The sequence below is a fragment of the Folsomia candida genome, unplaced genomic scaffold, assembly GCF_002217175.1.
Source record: "Folsomia candida strain VU population unplaced genomic scaffold, ASM221717v1 Fcan01_Sc002, whole genome shotgun sequence".
Taxonomy (NCBI): domain Eukaryota; kingdom Metazoa; phylum Arthropoda; class Collembola; order Entomobryomorpha; family Isotomidae; genus Folsomia; species Folsomia candida.
This window is the reverse complement of record NW_019091194.1, coordinates 17,282,756-17,300,391: the sequence shown is the minus strand read 5'-3', so window position 1 is coordinate 17,300,391 and position 17,636 is coordinate 17,282,756. Positions and strand designations below refer to the sequence as shown.

Below are 17,636 nucleotides of genomic sequence, written 5' to 3'. Positions count from 1 at the left end.
GTTTCCATTTTTTACACGTACACGACATATCTGTATCAATTTATTATGGCAGACGGTGCCTGCATGCATGGTTATATGCAGGTTCATAATGCTAAATATTATGCATTGTCTGAATTAGTGTGAAATTTATATAATCATCACCACTTCATATTCTGGATAAGACTGGTGACAGGATTTTGTTCTAATTTGTCGGGTTGTTCCAGTTAAATCCGTTTTCTATGCATTGTTAAACTTTGGTAGCATTGATTTCCTTGTACTTAAAACCACTTAACTGATTACATTTGTGTTTACTTTTCTGTTATTATATTGTCATTGCAGTTAATATACGAACCTGAACTGGCCTTTTAAATGCAGAGTTCGATAATCCAATTATAATCAGGAGCTCGCTTATCGGCCTTATTTTTATTTGTTGTGTAACCCTTTGTTCGTGTATGCATGTTTACCGAGATTAGACATCAGTACATCACGAGTGCTTCCAATTTAAACAGACGTTATACAAGTGTTATAAAGTTGAATGGCAAAAGTGCATAACACAACGACACAATATATGCAAAAAGGTGCCACGAGTGATTTTACATCTTTGTACTTTACCTATTTCAGTACCGTTGCATTATAATACGCAATTTTTTATGAAGTCGTCGAGTAAAGTTTCTTCATTGGAGTCCCCCTTCGAGGTGGTCCTGGTTTTGTGACACATGACAATGTCTTTGCCTTTTTCTAGTAAAAATGAAGCTATCAGTGGAATCAGTGAGAATACTTCAATTAGTGCACACGGGAAGAATTCGCTTGTTGGTATAAATAACAGTGTAGCAATTAACATTGATCTTGATGAGCCCATCATCTCAAAGAATTCTAACTCGGTGAAAAAAGTGCGACTAATAGACACTCGACCACGAGTTCGAAGTCAGAGTGCCACCTACCCCGACACCCTCGCCCACGACATCTCCCCTCCCTTCATGTTCCCGTCGTCCTCTGGTCAACAGAGCCAATTTGATCAGTTTCCTACCAAGCATTATTCCAATGAGGAGGCCCTGAGAATGAGTGAAGAAAGACTTTTGGCCGAATTAATGGATCCACATGGATCGGAGCATTCATTAGGCTACGATTTTGGGGGACAGAGAAGCTCCTCAAACTTGTCTACGAAACATAAGCTCGAGCGGTGGAATAATGTGGATTCTCAAGATGATGAGTTCCAAGAAGAAGAGGGTGCGGATGTGTTCAATGGCGAATCTTTTTTAGGGGGTGGAGCAGGGCAGACGACTTTTCCGGCACGACAAAGCCCTTCTCCTCTCCCAGGCAGACCAACCCAACTAAAGTTTGCGAAACCCCCCTTCGGGCGGGCTGGGAGTTTCACGAGCAGCAACGTGTGGATGTCAATGTCCACTCATGATGATGACTACATGCGACATGAATGTGTAGAAAAGTGCTCGTCGTCATTGCATTTGGCTGTAAAGACTGGGAATGTGGACGAAATTGAGATTTTACTGGAAACTGGGTCTGACACCAACTCCAAGGTATTGAGTACTATATTTTTATGCCAAGCTTATTGAAATATTTTCAGCGTATTATTATATTGTTGCATTGACTAAGGACTGCACTGGGAAGACCCCTTTGCATTGGGCCGTTTGTGCAGGTATTTAGATGGAATGATTTACATAACATATGCATTTTGCTTTCACTGTCGACATGCAATTTATTTACAGGATGCAACTGTGACGCTTGCACTGCACTTGCTGCAAAATGCACTCAACTCTTGGTAGATTCCCCCAAGACAAATATTGATCTCCAAGATAACAATGGCGACACTGCATTGCATCTCGCCGCAGAGTATCAAGCCACAAAATGCGCATCCATTTTATTATACAGTGGAGCTGACCACTCGATAAAGTAATAATGCAAAAATGCATACACTTGGAACACTTGAGTATTTCAAGCTTGCATTTAAATAGTAAATTTTAACATAGATCCAAGTCTGGAGTGAAAGCGTTAGCTTTAATGGTGGAGAAAATTCCAGAAGCGATGGACAGTTTATTGTCCAGAGCAGTATCTGTCGAGAAGTATGATCCAACCAACGTCAAATGTGAACTCAAGCTGGATTTTGGGTACACACGCCTACACACGATTAGTCAAATGATTACAAGAGAAAGTAATTAGTCTGTCATGTTTCTATGCGTATGTATCCCGAATTCAGAGCAATTGTGGGATATTCGGAAGCCCGAGGTCTCTCCCAACGGAGCGGAGGGGTGAAAGGTCAGCCTTCCTCGGACTCGAGTGGGAATTGGAACCCGAAAGCTAGGAAGGAAATGCAGCTCTTGACCCTCATTTTGGACTGCAGTAGTTCGGCACGAAAAAAGATCTTGACCCATCCACTCATCGGAATCTTCCTCCATCTCAAGTGGATGAGAATCAAGACCATGTTCTGGCTAACCATCCTCCTCCATGTACGCACTTTTACTTGATCATTTGAGAAAGCTCAAGACCAATTATTGGTGTATCAATCAACTGATGTTCTATTTAGGTTGTTCTCCTTCTTCTCTACACAATGTACATTTTGGACGTGTACTTGATAAGCTGTCCCTACCGCCCAAAGATTACCGAGCCAGTGAATAAAATTATTATTTTATACCTATTAATTATTTATTAATAAATATGATTTTAATTATATATTAAAAGGCCGCAGTGAAAGCTGCCAAAGCGGAGGGCAACTATTTGCAAAGTGACAACTCAACCTACCGAGCAGAATTTATCAAGTTCTCATGGTTGGAATTTTCACCACAATTGCAAGAGCTTGGAATAAAATCCAACCTTTATGGTATATTTGGCACAATTGTAACTATTTATTTCTGGCTTCAGCCTGATTGGCTTTATTGTGTTCTGTATGTGGGAAGAGGGTTGTCCACTCGAAATTGGTCCAACGGTCAAGTCAGTCCTTCTCCTCGCCCTAACGATCCTGATGGTGACCAACGAAGTCTTTAAGGTACGTATGTAGATGGCATGATTTACATAACATATGAATTTGCTTCCATTGCCGACATGCAATTTATTTACGTTCGCATCTTAATAAATAAGATGCTCCCTGCCCCCCGCTCGTACTGGAAAAGGACTCCAAATAGACTCCAGTGGGCACTGTTCTTCTTCATTTTTATCACCTCGTGGCCGGTCTTCATGTCGCATCCCAACATCAATTTTTGGCAATATCAAGCTGCAGCTGTAAGTGCTGCGTACTTGTCGAATACTTTAACTATGTAGGACTTGAGAAAATGAAATATTATTGCTAACCCCCTCGACCATTTGCAGTTTGGCTTATTTTTGGCCTGGGGGTTGATGCTAACTCAAATTGGCAAGTTTCCAATTTTAGGATTGTACGTCGAGATCTTAACAAAGGTTTGGTTGCATGTATAATTGTAGTTGAGTATCGTTTAAAATAATCAGCTCAATTTGGATTTTTAAGGTGTTGAAGAACTTTGGATTCTTCATGATAACGTACGCATCTCTTCTTATTGCGTTTGCCTTGGCCTTCTGTGTCCTATTTCCTGGCGTAAGTGTTTGTACGAAGTAGAAAAATAACAAGTTATATGAATTCAGAACTCTCTCAACTGACTTCTAATTATGACTTTTGAACGCTTTCAGAACGCTCCTTACAGCTCCATCCCTTTAGCCATACTTAAAGTCTTGATGATGATGGTGGGGGAAGTAAACTATGAAGATCTGTTTTATGGAAATGAGGAGAACCCTGTCGATGATTTGTAAGACTTGGTTGCATGGAATATGTATGTATGTATGTTTAACTCGAATAACTTGCATAACTTTGGTATAATTTTGAAGGCTTTATCCAATAACGGGACACATACTGTACGGAGCTTTCGTGATTATGGTCACCATTGTACTCATGAATTTGTGCGTACTCACAATTAATGATTAATTATCTTAATTAATTAATTAATTAATTAATTAATTAATAATTTGTAGGCTTGTAGGTCTCACTGTGAGCGACATTCAGGTAGACTACATCCTCCATTGATTCATATAATAAATATAATGATATAATGTCCCTTAATTAATATATAATTTCTCCCGGTCAAGTTTTTATACATAACTTTTCCATGTTATTTAAAACAGAGACGCCAATTTTGTATACAGGGTTTACAAAAAGATGCTGAACTTACTCGCCTCTCTCGTCAAATTGGCGAAATTGCTCAATTGGAGTCTTTCGTTTTTTCGAAAAGGGTTCAATCATTTTTGCCAGGATCCGTTGCAGCCTTCCTTCGCGATTCAATTCTAGTCGTCCCCGCACAGAAATTTTTGGATAATCCTCAAAATTCAAAATTTTCCAGAGAAGAAACGTAATGATAAGATCTCACTCAACTACTAATATTTAGTTTCATGCAATATTAGTACACATTTACCAATTTTTGTTCCGATTCAGTTGGTATTTCTACTGCCTTCCTAACGATCCCAATGACAAATCAATCCCAGAAGACTTGAAACTTGCCATCATAAAACTCGCAGCATCTCAACATCGGAATAGGAGAACAAACAAATGTTCCAAGATACTGAACCGTGGTGGAGCTGCCGTCCTCACTCCAACCACTCCCCTCTTGCAAGAATACCAAAAATATGCTGCAAAAATTTCTGCGGAAGGTTATCCGTCCACCATCCCACCAGGGACAACCACTGGCGATGAGAATTCGCCCGAGGGTGGTGGCGGTTTCATGTGGACGGCGACAGATCAACATCAGCATCCTTCTAAGTTGATGAGTGGATATGAAAATTCTGAAGGGGATGGAGTTGTTGGGACATCGTCGGCATACCCTCTAAATTTTAGACATGGAGCGGTCTCGTCCACTGGGACTGCAGTACCTCCTCCTCCTTTGAATATGAATATTAGAGATGCCACTGAACTGATGAAAAAACTGGAAGAGAAGATAATGGACCGGATGAAAATACAAATCGATGCATTGTATCAAAAAATAGAGGACAAGATGATGCAGTAATTTTAAACCGTAATAAACTTTACTTTAGAAAATGCATTATATTCGATTTTGCCGTTCGATGCCATTTGTCGGCGTTTATTTATTCGTCACACCCGGCTCAGATCAGCCAAAATGCTACAAAGAGCCGGAGATATGTTTCAAACCCTTCAAGTATAACGTGTCGTGTAGGGAGATCAGAGGAGTCGGGGGTCAAGAGTGGTCACATCTGGAGAAACTATGCAACCAGCCACATATTTCCATTCTAGAAGCCAATTTTTCGAGTATATTTATATAATAAGTGTTTGTCCAGCATATTTGGAAATGCAGGGTTTCTGTTCAGTTAAGCAAAAAAATGCATTCGTTGAGTAGATAATCTAGAATTAGATTACGATAACAGTTTTATTCAAACTAACTTAAATAAAATAAAATACAATAGAAGTGACTATATATTCGATTCTGGTGTCGTTTTATTAAAAAAAAACATTGCGTTTTGTTATGTGTTATAACGCAAAGGATCAGGTCAAATATATTTATATAAATAACTGAGGTCTCTCAAAGATGTGTGCTTCATGATATAATCCCCGTAAGCATAACTAAAATATTGCTTATATAACTAAAAAAATATAAGTAAATCAGGAGAACCATTCAATGACTTCATCACAATAATATGTTAAATACAAATGAAAACAGTTGAAAGAAAAAACGACTATCTAGCATCATCTCCCAGCATACGCCACAGGAGATAAAATTCGTCCATATATTTTGCAACAATATTCTTATGAGTAGACACCAGTACATTCTCTTGATTCCAGCTCATTCCCTAAAAAATACACATTTTTGTATTTACCATTATTGCGATCAAATTACTTTACAAACGTACTTGTTTTGTCCAATTCAAAGAACCTGTGAGTATTGCTTCTTCGTCAATGATGACAAATTTATGATGCATTAGAAATCCGGTGCATTTCATTCGTACTTCAATTCCTACCCAAGAAATTAAAAAAAGTTGTACTAACAAATTGTGTAACGAATAACGATATCGACGATAATTCCAAAAGTTGCGACACTTTCTTATTGCTTACCGCAGCGTTTCCACGACTTTGGACCAAAGTTGTTGTGTGCAGTGTACGTGTCATAATCTGTGACCACTTGGACCATTAATCCCTGATTATACTTTTCCCGAATAATGTTGACGAACTGGGGGCTGGACGTAAGGTACATACAGATCTGAATGGACGTTTGGGCTGCACGGAGATAGCTGAGGAGTGCATCTCTAGACGTCCTTGGTCCATCTTTTGAAGATGGATCAGGGAAAAATATGACCGTGTTCCACAGATCACTGGGTTTACGAAGCTCTAATTGACGTTCGGCTGCTTCTGCTTCTTCATCTTCGCCTGCGACATCTCCTTCCGTTCGTTTTCGACATTCGGCTCTCCCCCGCTTCCGACTCTCACTAATTTCTGCACCGGATTTACTTGTACTGTTGCTAGTATGATTACTTTGGGCGAAAAACCAACGATTCCTCGTCGTTTTTTTGGCAAATAGTTTCCTGTACACAAAATAGATAACGTTGGAAGCCACCATGACGGTTGTTCCGCTAACGAAAAATGTCAACCATGGCCGTTCAAAGGACATTGTAGAACAGAAATGAGCGACAAGCCTCAGGGCTGAAACGTACATTCAATATTATTTAATAATAATTTGAATTTAATTTATATACACATTTACATAACACAAAATTCCATGCACGTCATGTACGTCATATTTGTAATTATATGTGTTCATAAGACTGTTTACATATTATTCAAATAAACTTACGATTTGAAAGACAGTCACTTTACTCGTAATAACGTCTGGGACTGGAAATGCGTCTAGCTTATCCACATTTTCCTCAAATATGTTTGAAATTACAGCAAATTATAGCAAATATCTCGTCCCACATGGGCGAAAATAATAAATTAATCTTCGAGAAATATAAAAATAAATGAAAATAAGATATTTTATACTACAACATTGTATACGAATAGAATATTTGACTTCGTGCCTCCGTGCCCCCGAGAGGAAGGTGGGCGAGATAGGAAAGCATTTCATGATGAAATATGACATTGATGTAATGACCAATTAATCCGAAGGGACATTTTTCATCTTCAACGCCGGTAACGATCCTTCTTTTTTGGTATGAGATACAAAATTATACAGTAATTCGCCTGATGATGATGGCAGTGGTTCATTAAAAACTTTTGTATTTTAAATAAAAACCCCACAGAGCTGTACACATATAAAATCCCACAATATTGCAGAGATGGATGTGAGATTATAAAAGTACACATTTGTACGTATCTTAATTTTTAAATAACTAGGCAGAAATGAATTATAATAATTTTCAGTCTACATAATCGTATTATATTCAACGATCAAACGTGGATTCATCCTCAGTTAGATATGTTGGATATCGTTAGCTAAGAGATTCGAGGCGCAGTAATTTAATCTCCAATAAAAGTAAATCACGGAAAGGTTTTTCAACTGTTTATTTATTATCCGGCTTTGAAATGACGCGAATTATCGTCTAAACCACGGCTAAACCGGCCATTAAAAGTCATGGACGGTAGCCACGCTCCGTTTATTTGGGGTGTATGATCTCACTTGTCGATGAAACACGTCCATCCATTCCTGCTGGATTTGGCCGATATTGAGAAAAATAATCTCATTGCCATAATTAAATTTGCTCTCGAAGCTGTGGGAAGGATAATCTCAAGAAGACAGACCTCCTCTCGTATATGTCGTCTCACTACGTGAACTTATTGCATAGTCACACCGTGAAATGGATGGTTACAAATATGCAAAATGTTATTATTATGGACACAAGCACGACAAGTTGAGCATCTCACTAAATACAAGTTATCATCGACATGGACGAAGAAAATATTCCCTTGATTAGCAGCAAGAATGGGACGCTGCCCGAGGAGCCCACGGGGGAGTCGCAGCTCTCGGTGTCGAAGGTGCCCCTCCTTTTCAGATTCAAAGGCACGGTAATTATTTCTACCTGGTGGCAAATCCTCCTCATCGTCATCTACTCCTGCATCGTCGTCTACGTTCATGAACGCGTCGAAAACATCAGGCTTAATTTCTCACAAGCTTTGATCGACATCTTAGGAATTGTTACCGGTCTGCTATTGGCTTTCAGGACAAACACGGCGTATGAAAGGTATATAAGTTCATTTATTCTCCGAAGAGTGAGTAAAGTTTTATTATCTTGATAGTTTTTATTATTTTATTTTGCAGATATTCTGAAGGTCGCAACATACCGATTAAAATTCTTAATGCTATACTTTTCTTTTAACCCAAGAATGATATCCATCACAGGTCGCGCACTCTGGTCTCAGATGACGCTTAATATACGAAACCTGACCCGGTACATCTGGATGGGAGTGGACGAGGACCCCAATGCTCAGGCGAAATCTCTCATTGAGAAAAAGTCAGCCGTAAACTTGCTGATTGCTTTTGCCGTCGCGACAAAGCATTATTTGAGGGAGGAGTATTCCTATGAATTTGGAGACTTGAAGAACCTCATCTCCCACATTCACGTTTTCAACACCCCCTCGTCAAATGTGGGGATGGCGTATCAGGAGGGACAAGGTTACGCCGGAGTTGACTTTAGCTTTGTGAAACCGAAAACGAGAAAGATTTCGACGGTGAAGGACCCTCTCAAGGCGAGAGACGTGGTCACTCCTACCAACATTCCCCTGGAGTTGTCATACTACATTGCCTCCTACATCAACCACTGTAGAAAACGGGGACAATGTGACGATGTCACATTTAACCTCATGGAGGAATGTGCGTTCCTATTATTTATGTATTACTGCAAAGGCTAAGATTTGATGGTGATGTTTTTGTTCACACAGCGTTATCCAGTTTAGTGGAGTGTTTGACCTCGTTCGAACGAATTTTGAGGACACCCATCCCGTTGGCATATTCGGTCGATAAAAGCAAAGCATTGAGTATTTCTAAATAACGGTGTCGATAATCGATGATGATTTTTAGGTTCATTTGCACCATATGACCTGGCTTTACTTGGTCGCCTTGCCTTATCAGATTATGGAGGAGCTGGGGTGGTGGACTGTGGCAGTTGTGGCTATTGCAACCTTCTCCTTCATAGGTACAAGTTCTATTGTGTGAATGAATTAAACTACATTAACCATGCATACTAATTAGGTATACTGGAGATTGGTTGGGAAATTGAAAATCCGTTTGGATACGACGCCAACGATTTGGTGAGTACATACGCACATACACACATCGTACCTAGGTAGACCTCTAGAATGTGATGTAGTAATTCTTGGTGCTGTTTGAGTTTAGCCACTGGATGACTTTTGTAAAGTGATAAAACGCGAAATTGACAGAGTTCTACTTCAAAAACCAGTGAGAACGGATGAGTGGATATTTTCCGAGTCAAATCGGCCCTTTGCTCCCGAGTGCATGATGAGCGCCAAGGAATTGTTAAATCGACCCTTGGAATACATTGCATTCATTTGTGCACAAAATTTGCAATCAAGTCAGCCCGATAATAATGGGCTGCTAAAAGTGCCCATGCCAAATTGAGACGAACTAAATAAATACGCATGTAAGATCTGCCAGGCTTTCACTTCTCGTCTCATTTTCGTCTCATCTCATTCGTCGTCTCATTTCTCAACCCTTTCCTAAAACTTGCACTTTGTACTTTCATTACCACAGCTGCGAAACATTTCCCATCTACTCCACATATTTATTATATCATTCAAGGTAGCGTTTGTTGTTTGTTGACACTTATTTCAGGTTTGTTTACATCTAAAAAAAAACATTATTAATACAGGTTCAAATTGTTAATTTAAAATAAATCGTAATCCATACATAAACACATATTTAAGACGTCGTTGCTGTTTCACACTTTACTTCAACATCAAAGCATAATGGCGAACCAGATGAGGGCAACTGTTTTTCGCCATCCAGAAATTGGTTCATTCTTTCAAGCACAACCAAAGCTAGAAAATCCTTTTATCGCAGATGGATTTCTACGAAGGACGCTCATTCGGATGCTGCCGGCAGAGGTAATTAATTGTTCTTTTTGTAAACCATCAGCCAAGTATTTGATTTATAATTATTTTTTACAAGTACGATGACAGTTTGTGAATTTGTAGATTTACGAAGTCGTGTCAAAAGACTTGACACGATTCGGAGAACGGGTTCGCAATGAGTTGGAACCATTAGCTGACCAGTGTGAGAAAAATCCACCATATCTCACGCAATTTTCCCCCTGGGGAAAGAGGGTCGACGACATTGGTGAGATATTACATTCCAGCACTGTTGTTTATGTTGCCCTAATTCTAATAATGCCATATATTGCACACAGTTACCTGCGATGCGTGGAAAACAATGAAAAAGGTCGCAGCGGAAGAAGGGATTGTAGCGATCGGCTATGATAAGCAATATGGGGAGTACAAGAGGTGATTTTTATTCATTTACGATATCGGTTAAATCAAAAAGTACATTTATTTAGGTGATTGAAGGAAACTTCTTTCATTAAAATTTAGAACTTCGTGTTTAATTTGGTTTTTCATTAACATAACATATGCAATTTTGGCTGACAGGCTCTATCAATTCGCCAAATCTCTTTTGTTCACCCCATCCTCGGGGTTATATAGCTGTCCGATTGCTATGACCGACGGAGCTGCCAAAACAATTCAGACACTTGGAATAAAAAAACTCGACTTTGCTTTTAAACGCCTAACCTCTCGGGACCCATCAGAATTCTGGACATCTGGGCAGTGGATGACTGAGGTTAGATGACTTGGTTAGTTTTATGACTAGTTTTATGCTGAAGCTGAAAAACATGCCATTGTTGCTTACAGCGTGGGGGTGGCTCGGACGTGGGGACGGGGACAGAGACGGTTGCCATCCCAAAGTCGGATGGAAAGTACACGCTGCACGGGTACAAGTGGTTCTCCTCAGCCACAGATTCCGATATGGCTATCACGCTCGCGAGGGTGGCAAATTCCGATGGAACAGTCAATCCGGTACTGAAAGTCGATTTAACTTACATAAATAGCTGACTCTGCGTCAAAATTAAAATAGCCAATTTTTCAACAGTGTTTATATGTATATAGGGTTCCAGCGGCGTATCCATGTTTTTTCTCAAGACTCGAAATGATGATAAAAATGGCTCCTTAAACAACATTCAAGTGATGAAATTGAAAAATAAATTGGGAACACGGCAATTGCCCACTGGCGAACTTCTTCTGGACGGAACTGAGGCTGAACTGATATCAGATTTTGGCCGTGGAATCCCTTCAATCACCCCCATGCTGACCTCAACTCGAATTCAAAATGCAACTGCCAGTGTTTCTGGAATGCGAAGGTACATAAGTATACAACAAAATATTTATTTAATTTATGGGTTCTAAACTTATAGCTGCATAATTAAATTAATGTCCAGGATACTTAATTTGGCGAGAGACTACAGTAAACGAAGGGTATGTTTTGGACTACCCATTGCTAAATACCCTTTGCATATCAATACCATGGCTCAACTAGAACTAGAAACACGAGGAGGAACAAGTTTGCTTATGGAGACGGTGAGGTAAATTGTACAACAAATTAGTTTGCGGTTTTTAGCCGATTCAAGCACGGTTCATTTTTTTCAGAATGTTGGGACGATCCGAAGAAGGAACTAATGAACCAGACGAGGAACATATTCTTCGTCTCCTTACGCCTGTTCTAAAACTGTACACAGCAAAGAAGGGAATGTCCGTGATGTCGGAAGGGTTGGAACACATAATTTCTATTTGTTAATGAAATTAATATTAGCTCCTAATGGCTTGCAAGTAATTCAATGCTGGTGGTTCATTTGTTTTATTGAATATAAAACATTGCAGGCTCGAACTTTTTGGAGGACAAGGTTATATTGAAGATACAGGAATTCCAAAACATTTTCGCGACGCACAGGTTTGATATCAACTGTCCTTCTGATTAATAAATGCATGTACTTGTCAAGAATATTTAACTTTGATTTAAGGTACTGCCAATCTGGGAGGGGACAACAAATATTCTATCGCTGGACGTTTTACGAGCTATAGGCAAATCCAAAGGCGAAACCCTAAATGCCTTTGAACGCAATTTAAAGAAGAGACTGAAACAAAGTGAGACAGCTCGTCCCGAACTTTCTTCCTCAGTGTCGTCCGTGGGCAATCAACTTGACAAATTAATTCGCACTCTTAGGGAACATTTGGTACAAAAAAACTAATTACATAGCCCACTAAGAGAGATAATAAAATACTTATACCGTTTGCAGGTGCAAGAGTCTGCTGCTCGTTTGTATGCCTTTGCCATAGGAGACGTTGCGATCGGTATAGTATAAACATGGCTTTTAATTTATGATATATATTTTTAATTAATAAGAAGAATGGATTTTCAGGAACGTTTCTCCTTGAGCATGCAGCATCCAAAGCTGCTGATAAGACAGACCTAACCGCTGCCATACGATGGGCGCAACATATTCCAAAATTTGAGGAACTTTTGGCAAGACATGAAACACAACCAGATACTGATTCCAACGAGCTTGTCTTTGACTGTTATGAGAACACAGATTAATATAGATAATATCCGCATATATAGAAAATAGACTATAAGTACAATGCTACTTGTGACCTGGCTCTCTTGATGTTATTTTTATCAAGATTCACATTTCAACTTATTTAACTAAATAAAATATTTCATGATGGTGGTGCATTTACTTTATTGAAGATAAAACATTTGAGGTTCAGATGTTTAATTAATTAGAAGGATATCTTTTAACCATAATGCATTTACTTATTACATAATCAATTTTTGTGGGCGGGGACACGTATACTCGTAAAAGTTCTACTGTGATTCATTATACTTTATGGAAAATGACAATGTGCTGAGTAATTTTTTCAATGTTGCACGAGGTACATGTCTAAGAAGATGGAAACTTACAGCCTGTAAATCTGTAAATATTTAGTTAAAATTAGTCATAAACTGCGTACCCGTATCTTTCCCAGCTTTCGAGTTGATTCATGACATGTTTCTAGTTTCATGCGCTACGTTTGGTTGCATGCACTGCATCGAAACAATTTCGCTGTCGCTGTCGCATGACGAATTGATCTACATATTCGACTGGACACTTATTTAATAAATATGAGGTCAAAAATATGATTCCTTATCGAGTTATTGCTTAGATGCGAACGTGACGAGTATGATTTACGTATGAGCTAAGATTTCACACTTGGTTCAGTATTTGTGTCATTAATCCATTCTATCCGGTTATGGCAATAACACTACGGATCTTGCAATTCCATACAATCCAATCAATCAGCCTGTATCCGGACAGGTTGCTCCATGGAAAGTTTAGGAAGACAGGCTGGATTCACGTTGTCTGGGCCAAGGTCTGATATCTGATCTCTTCTGGAGTCGTGTCTGTGTGTCTGATATCCAGTCCAACAACAAGTCGTCGTTCTTATACGACAACTATGTTGTAAAAAGCTGAGAATTCAGCTCATCATCATGGGACCACCACTTATCCAATAACGAAGTATTAAAACTTCTTTACATGAGTAGATTGCTGCAATTGACATAATGCTTATGCGAGAAGCGATGTGTTATTTATTAGCTCCAAAATGAATATTATCAGGTATGATGATAATAATTCGGCTCCCGTGCAAAATAATGGATATTTCGCAAGCAATGTGTCACGAGCAATTTCAACGCCCACATGTATTACATCAGCTCAACGTCTATAAAAGAAGGAAAGACGATTTATTTATGCTGTCAATTACAATTGGGAATCTGTCAAACTCTGTCACATCAAACCTCATAAAATTTTCAACTCTTTATTACAGTCACATAATACATATTTTGACATGGCATTGAGACCCATAGTTCAAAACTCATCGTCGCTTCAAGATCGAGTCAAGTTCACAGAGCTCAACAACTTATCGAATGGTGCAAAAATCTTGTTTGCTTCCGACGACTTTTTTGCAAATGCAGAAAATCTGTTAAAGGTTGGTTTCTACTTGTTCTGTAGATAACATTGATTGGTCATAAGTAATGTAATGTCAATCAATTTCGTGTGAAGCGAGAGTCTCACTCACTTGAGTCGCTTAGCTCTGTGAGAGTGAGATTGAGAGTGAGACTTCTTCTTGTGAATTGATCTTTTTGATTGAGTGCCTACATATTATTGTATTGGGTGTAGGAACACAATGCGGAATGGAAGGAAGGTGTATTTGATCCCCAGGGGAAGTGGATGGATGGGTGGGAGACGCGTAGGAAACGAATTCCTGGTCATGACTTTTGCATCATCAAACTGTCGCACCCCTCGGTAAGTCATCAAAAGGTGAAAAGATTATTATTAATCTCATTTTTTGTAAAAGGTCATCCATGGCTTTCATGCCGACACCTCCTTCTTCACTGGCAATTTCACCCCCAGAATCTCAATCCAGGCTGGAAAACTCACCCTGAAAGGTGCGTGCGATTTTTCTATGATTTTCCCTAAAAAGCCAAAATTTCTTAAATTCTTAAATTCTCCTCAAATTAATGTGACCTTTGCGTTAATTAACAGAAGAAAGTAGTATTGTGAAACGAACTGGGGAATCAAATAAGGCTGCAACTGAAACTGAGCTGAAGCAAGTGGCTACTCTTGGAACTGATGTAAGTGTAGCTTAGCTTGGGGTTCTAGATAATTTGATCTGATTGATAAAAGGTTCAACTTTTTGATGTCACCATTCCACTAAGCTAAATATTATTGATTTCACTGGCAGAAGTGGACCGTGCTGGTTCCAAGGTCAGATTTGGGTGCTGGGTATATGGACACTTGTGACACATTTTTCCCCGTGGATAATCGTGAGACATGGACACATCTGCGGCTCAATTACTTTCCTGACGGTGGTGTCGCCAGGCTCAGAATTTATGGGCAGGTGAAGAGAACGTATGAAGACATTATTGCGAATGGCATCTGCACAAAGGATGGCAACGTAAGAAGAAGTTTTTTGCTATGATTTTTAGCTTGAGAATGAGTTGAAGCAGATGAGTGTTATGAACGGATACTTAAACTACTGGAATCTGCAGATGCTTCAATTTTCACATGCAAAGTGTCCAGAAGAATAATTCCGAAGACATTTCTCATGGGTATTTACATGCATAACTATTTCATGTTTCTGACTTGCATGAATCCACCAGAGCACATTGGTTGATCTCGCATCATCCGAACACGGGGGCATCAGCATTGGATTCTCCAATGCCCATTATGGTCATCCTCGAAACATGTTATTGACCCGTCCAATCCCAAATATCGGGGATGGCTGGGAGACAGCTCGGCGAATGGATAGGCCGGATGTCATAACAGGTAGCGAAATTACACGGAAAAATTGTTAATCTAATTTGTGACAAATTAAGAAAATCATGAGGACGATTTTTACTGCTTATTATTAGTATTGCATTACATATTTTAAATACGTCATTTTCGGTCTGAGCAGAAACTGGAGCTGGATTCATGGAATCTCCAGGTCAAGAATGGGCTGCTTTCCGGTTGGGTAAGAGAGTGAAGGAATGTCGAAAACCTTACGTTACAAACCTTGTCTCACGTTACAAAGGCTAACATACCATTATGTATTTTAGGAGTGGTAGGGAAAGTTGTCAAAGTCCAGGTCGACACCACTTGTTTCAAGGTGAAGCGTCCTTTTATTTTTCAATTACTTGGGGGCATTCCCTTCCTCTTTTAATATCTTTTTTTCATTTTAATGTATTTGAATTTTCTGAAAACGTAGGGAAATTTTCCTGACAGCTGCAGGTAATGTATCTTATTTAAACAAATACTTCTTACAGCCGAAGAAGCATATTACACATAAGCACCGTCAAATAATGTATGTCAACAGAGTGGAAGGTTGTTATCTCTCCAACACTGAGGATGAACAGCAACTGGTTTCACCTGAGGACGCTCCGGGGTTGGGGATTTGGAAAATCCTGGTTCCTCTCAGCAAGGTAATTACTCTAAGTAATGCAATCTACGTAACGATATTTTATACAGAATTATGTTCCTCTGCATGTACACATGTCCTACATTTATTATTTCAGATGGGGCCGGAGAAGACTCATATTTTCCTTGTGGATGACAAAATTGGAAATAAGATTAGCCACGTGCGGATAACGATTGCTCCTGATGGTGGTGTGGCACGGCTCCGTGTCTGGGGCATCCCGTCGCCTTAAAAAATCTAAAACTAATTCGAAAATGCTAACAATGCCTGCGTGCATGAGAAACAAAAAATATATAACACTTGAAACATGAGTCATTTCAGTTGTGCATTTTTATTACTCATTTCTCCCTCATACATAGTTAAATAAACAATTGGCCCTTTAGTCCAATTCTGGCTTGACCAGTGATTTTAACGCGATCACCAAGTAAGGTGCATTCGAGGTCACCTCCCCGAGTAGAGTGCTGTCTTGCCTTGAGGGGGCCAACCTTTCCGAGCTCCTTTGTCCAGAATGGGGTCAGGACAGTGTGAGCCCTATTTAAATTTTTAAAAAGTAGAGAAATTAATTCATCGAAAAAAATTACAAAGAAAAATAGCACTAACAATCCAGTTACGGGGTCTTCGTTAATTCCGTCCCAGGGTGCGAAGAAGCGGGAGAAAAAATCAGGGCTGTCAGTGCTTCCTCCCTTCACAGTTACGATGATATCTCGGAGAAAGTTACCCGTGTCAATGTCCAGAAGGGCCTGAAAATTTGGTCTCACGGAGCGAAGACCCTCTGCCGTTAATTCGTCCTTCAGCCGGATTAAGAGGATTTTGGTGCCTGGCGAGTAATGGACACCGTCCACCAAATCTTTTGATCCGACACAATGTTGAATGACGGAAGGGAGCCATGGATTTTCGTCTTGGTTCAACACGTGGGTGGGGTTGGAAGGGAAGTTGAGGGAAACAGATCCATCGGACTGAAGGTCAGCTCCCAACTTTCCTCTAAATTTGGAGTCAAAACTGATGCTTTTTTCTCCCCCTTCTTGGAGCTGCACGTTTGCAATTACTTTGGCCGAGGCTACCGTGGCATGTCCACAAAGCGGGACTTCATTCGTCGGTGTGAACCATCGGAGCGTTCTTTGCGCAGTACCCTCAACTGCGGCCAATTTGTTGCCTTTAGTCCACCCAAAAGAAACAAATGCAGTTTCACTCAGGTTCATTTCCTCCGCTATTTGTTGCTTCTTCTCGTCCGAAATATCATCCTATTTCATATATTGATAGATTAAAATATTTAATTAGACTTACAACGATTAAATAATAATATCAGACGGAATATTTCGAAGAAAAATTGTTAGATGGATATTTTATTTCAATTGTCTTACATCAAATTCCAGGAGAACCACTCCAGCTGCATTTCCTGTGAATGCTTTACCTTCTACGATGAAGGCATCCACAACAAAAATTGGCAAAGTCATTTTACAAGTGTCAGAATTTGTTGGTAATTTGTTTATTAATTTTGACCCGTAGTGTTCCACATGCAAATCTCGACTAAGATTGGTGGACCTTGGTTAGCTAAACTTAAAGGAAAGACGGGAGTTTTATCAGGTTTTTGGATCATCTTCAACCGGCACAAACTAACTATAGTTTTCATATAAGCATATAG

General features: G+C 39.5%; 6 protein-coding genes across 9 annotated transcripts; 4 read left to right on the top strand and 2 right to left on the bottom strand.

Moving 5' to 3' along the window:
* Positions 1–454: 454 nt before the first annotated feature.
* Positions 455–5,033, top strand: LOC110843100. 2 transcript variants are annotated; one of them, XM_022089022.2, is made up of 16 exons: positions 455–1,514; positions 1,591–1,633; positions 1,704–1,887; positions 1,965–2,102; positions 2,192–2,441; positions 2,519–2,602; positions 2,674–2,812; positions 2,889–2,977; positions 3,070–3,210; positions 3,298–3,384; positions 3,452–3,538; positions 3,631–3,746; positions 3,826–3,897; positions 3,970–4,000; positions 4,141–4,343; positions 4,427–5,033. In XM_022089022.2, exons 1-16 carry the CDS (start codon positions 696–698, stop codon positions 4,992–4,994), a joined length of 3,051 nt encoding a protein of 1,016 aa, XP_021944714.1. In that variant the 5' UTR covers positions 455–695; the 3' UTR covers positions 4,995–5,033. The 2 variants fall into 2 exon arrangements, with proteins under 2 accessions (XP_021944714.1, XP_021944713.1); XM_022089021.2 differs by having other exon boundaries at positions 456–1,514; positions 4,120–4,343.
* Positions 5,034–5,412: 379 nt separating this feature from the next.
* On the bottom strand, positions 5,413–7,012 carry LOC110843101 (mitochondrial cardiolipin hydrolase). Its single transcript, XM_022089023.2, has 4 exons — positions 6,792–7,012; positions 6,056–6,640; positions 5,854–5,957; positions 5,413–5,793 (listed from the first exon to the last, which is right to left on the bottom strand). The coding sequence occupies exons 2-4, from the start codon at positions 6,606–6,608 to the stop codon at positions 5,680–5,682; spliced, it is 771 nt and encodes a 256-aa protein (XP_021944715.1). The 5' UTR covers positions 6,609–6,640; positions 6,792–7,012; the 3' UTR covers positions 5,413–5,679.
* Positions 7,013–7,834: 822 nt separating this feature from the next.
* Positions 7,835–9,615, top strand: LOC110843547 (UPF0187 protein alr2987). Its single transcript, XM_022089513.2, has 7 exons — positions 7,835–8,178; positions 8,256–8,266; positions 8,337–8,807; positions 8,876–8,949; positions 9,015–9,129; positions 9,186–9,244; positions 9,330–9,615. The coding sequence occupies exons 1-7, from the start codon at positions 7,883–7,885 to the stop codon at positions 9,570–9,572; spliced, it is 1,269 nt and encodes a 422-aa protein (XP_021945205.1). The 5' UTR covers positions 7,835–7,882; the 3' UTR covers positions 9,573–9,615.
* Positions 9,605–12,755, top strand: LOC110844658 (acyl-CoA dehydrogenase family member 11). Of its 3 annotated transcripts, none has more exons than XM_022090915.2 (13): positions 9,605–9,752; positions 9,823–10,057; positions 10,148–10,289; positions 10,360–10,453; positions 10,598–10,787; positions 10,859–11,023; positions 11,114–11,364; positions 11,443–11,586; positions 11,651–11,770; positions 11,882–11,951; positions 12,022–12,234; positions 12,298–12,352; positions 12,421–12,755. In XM_022090915.2, exons 2-13 carry the CDS (start codon positions 9,920–9,922, stop codon positions 12,594–12,596), a joined length of 1,758 nt encoding a protein of 585 aa, XP_021946607.1. In that variant the 5' UTR covers positions 9,605–9,752; positions 9,823–9,919; the 3' UTR covers positions 12,597–12,755. The 3 variants fall into 3 exon arrangements, with proteins under 3 accessions (XP_021946607.1, XP_021946606.1, XP_035703599.1); XM_022090914.2 differs by having other exon boundaries at positions 9,648–9,785; positions 9,878–10,057; XM_035847706.1 differs by lacking the exon at positions 9,605–9,752 and having other exon boundaries at positions 9,921–10,057; positions 10,133–10,289.
* Positions 12,756–13,784: 1,029 nt separating this feature from the next.
* LOC110844220 (allantoicase) lies at positions 13,785–16,305 on the top strand. Its single transcript, XM_022090371.2, has 11 exons — positions 13,785–14,026; positions 14,218–14,343; positions 14,396–14,486; positions 14,584–14,672; positions 14,783–14,995; positions 15,201–15,366; positions 15,497–15,553; positions 15,639–15,688; positions 15,788–15,810; positions 15,896–16,001; positions 16,095–16,305. Exons 1-11 carry the CDS (start codon positions 13,886–13,888, stop codon positions 16,224–16,226), a joined length of 1,194 nt encoding a protein of 397 aa, XP_021946063.1. The 5' UTR covers positions 13,785–13,885; the 3' UTR covers positions 16,227–16,305.
* On the bottom strand, positions 16,306–17,611 carry LOC110844221 (phenazine biosynthesis-like domain-containing protein). Its single transcript, XM_022090372.2, has 3 exons — positions 17,356–17,611; positions 16,595–17,235; positions 16,306–16,525 (listed from the first exon to the last, which is right to left on the bottom strand). Exons 1-3 carry the CDS (start codon positions 17,446–17,448, stop codon positions 16,354–16,356), a joined length of 906 nt encoding a protein of 301 aa, XP_021946064.1. The 5' UTR covers positions 17,449–17,611; the 3' UTR covers positions 16,306–16,353.
* Positions 17,612–17,636: the final 25 nt, after the last annotated feature.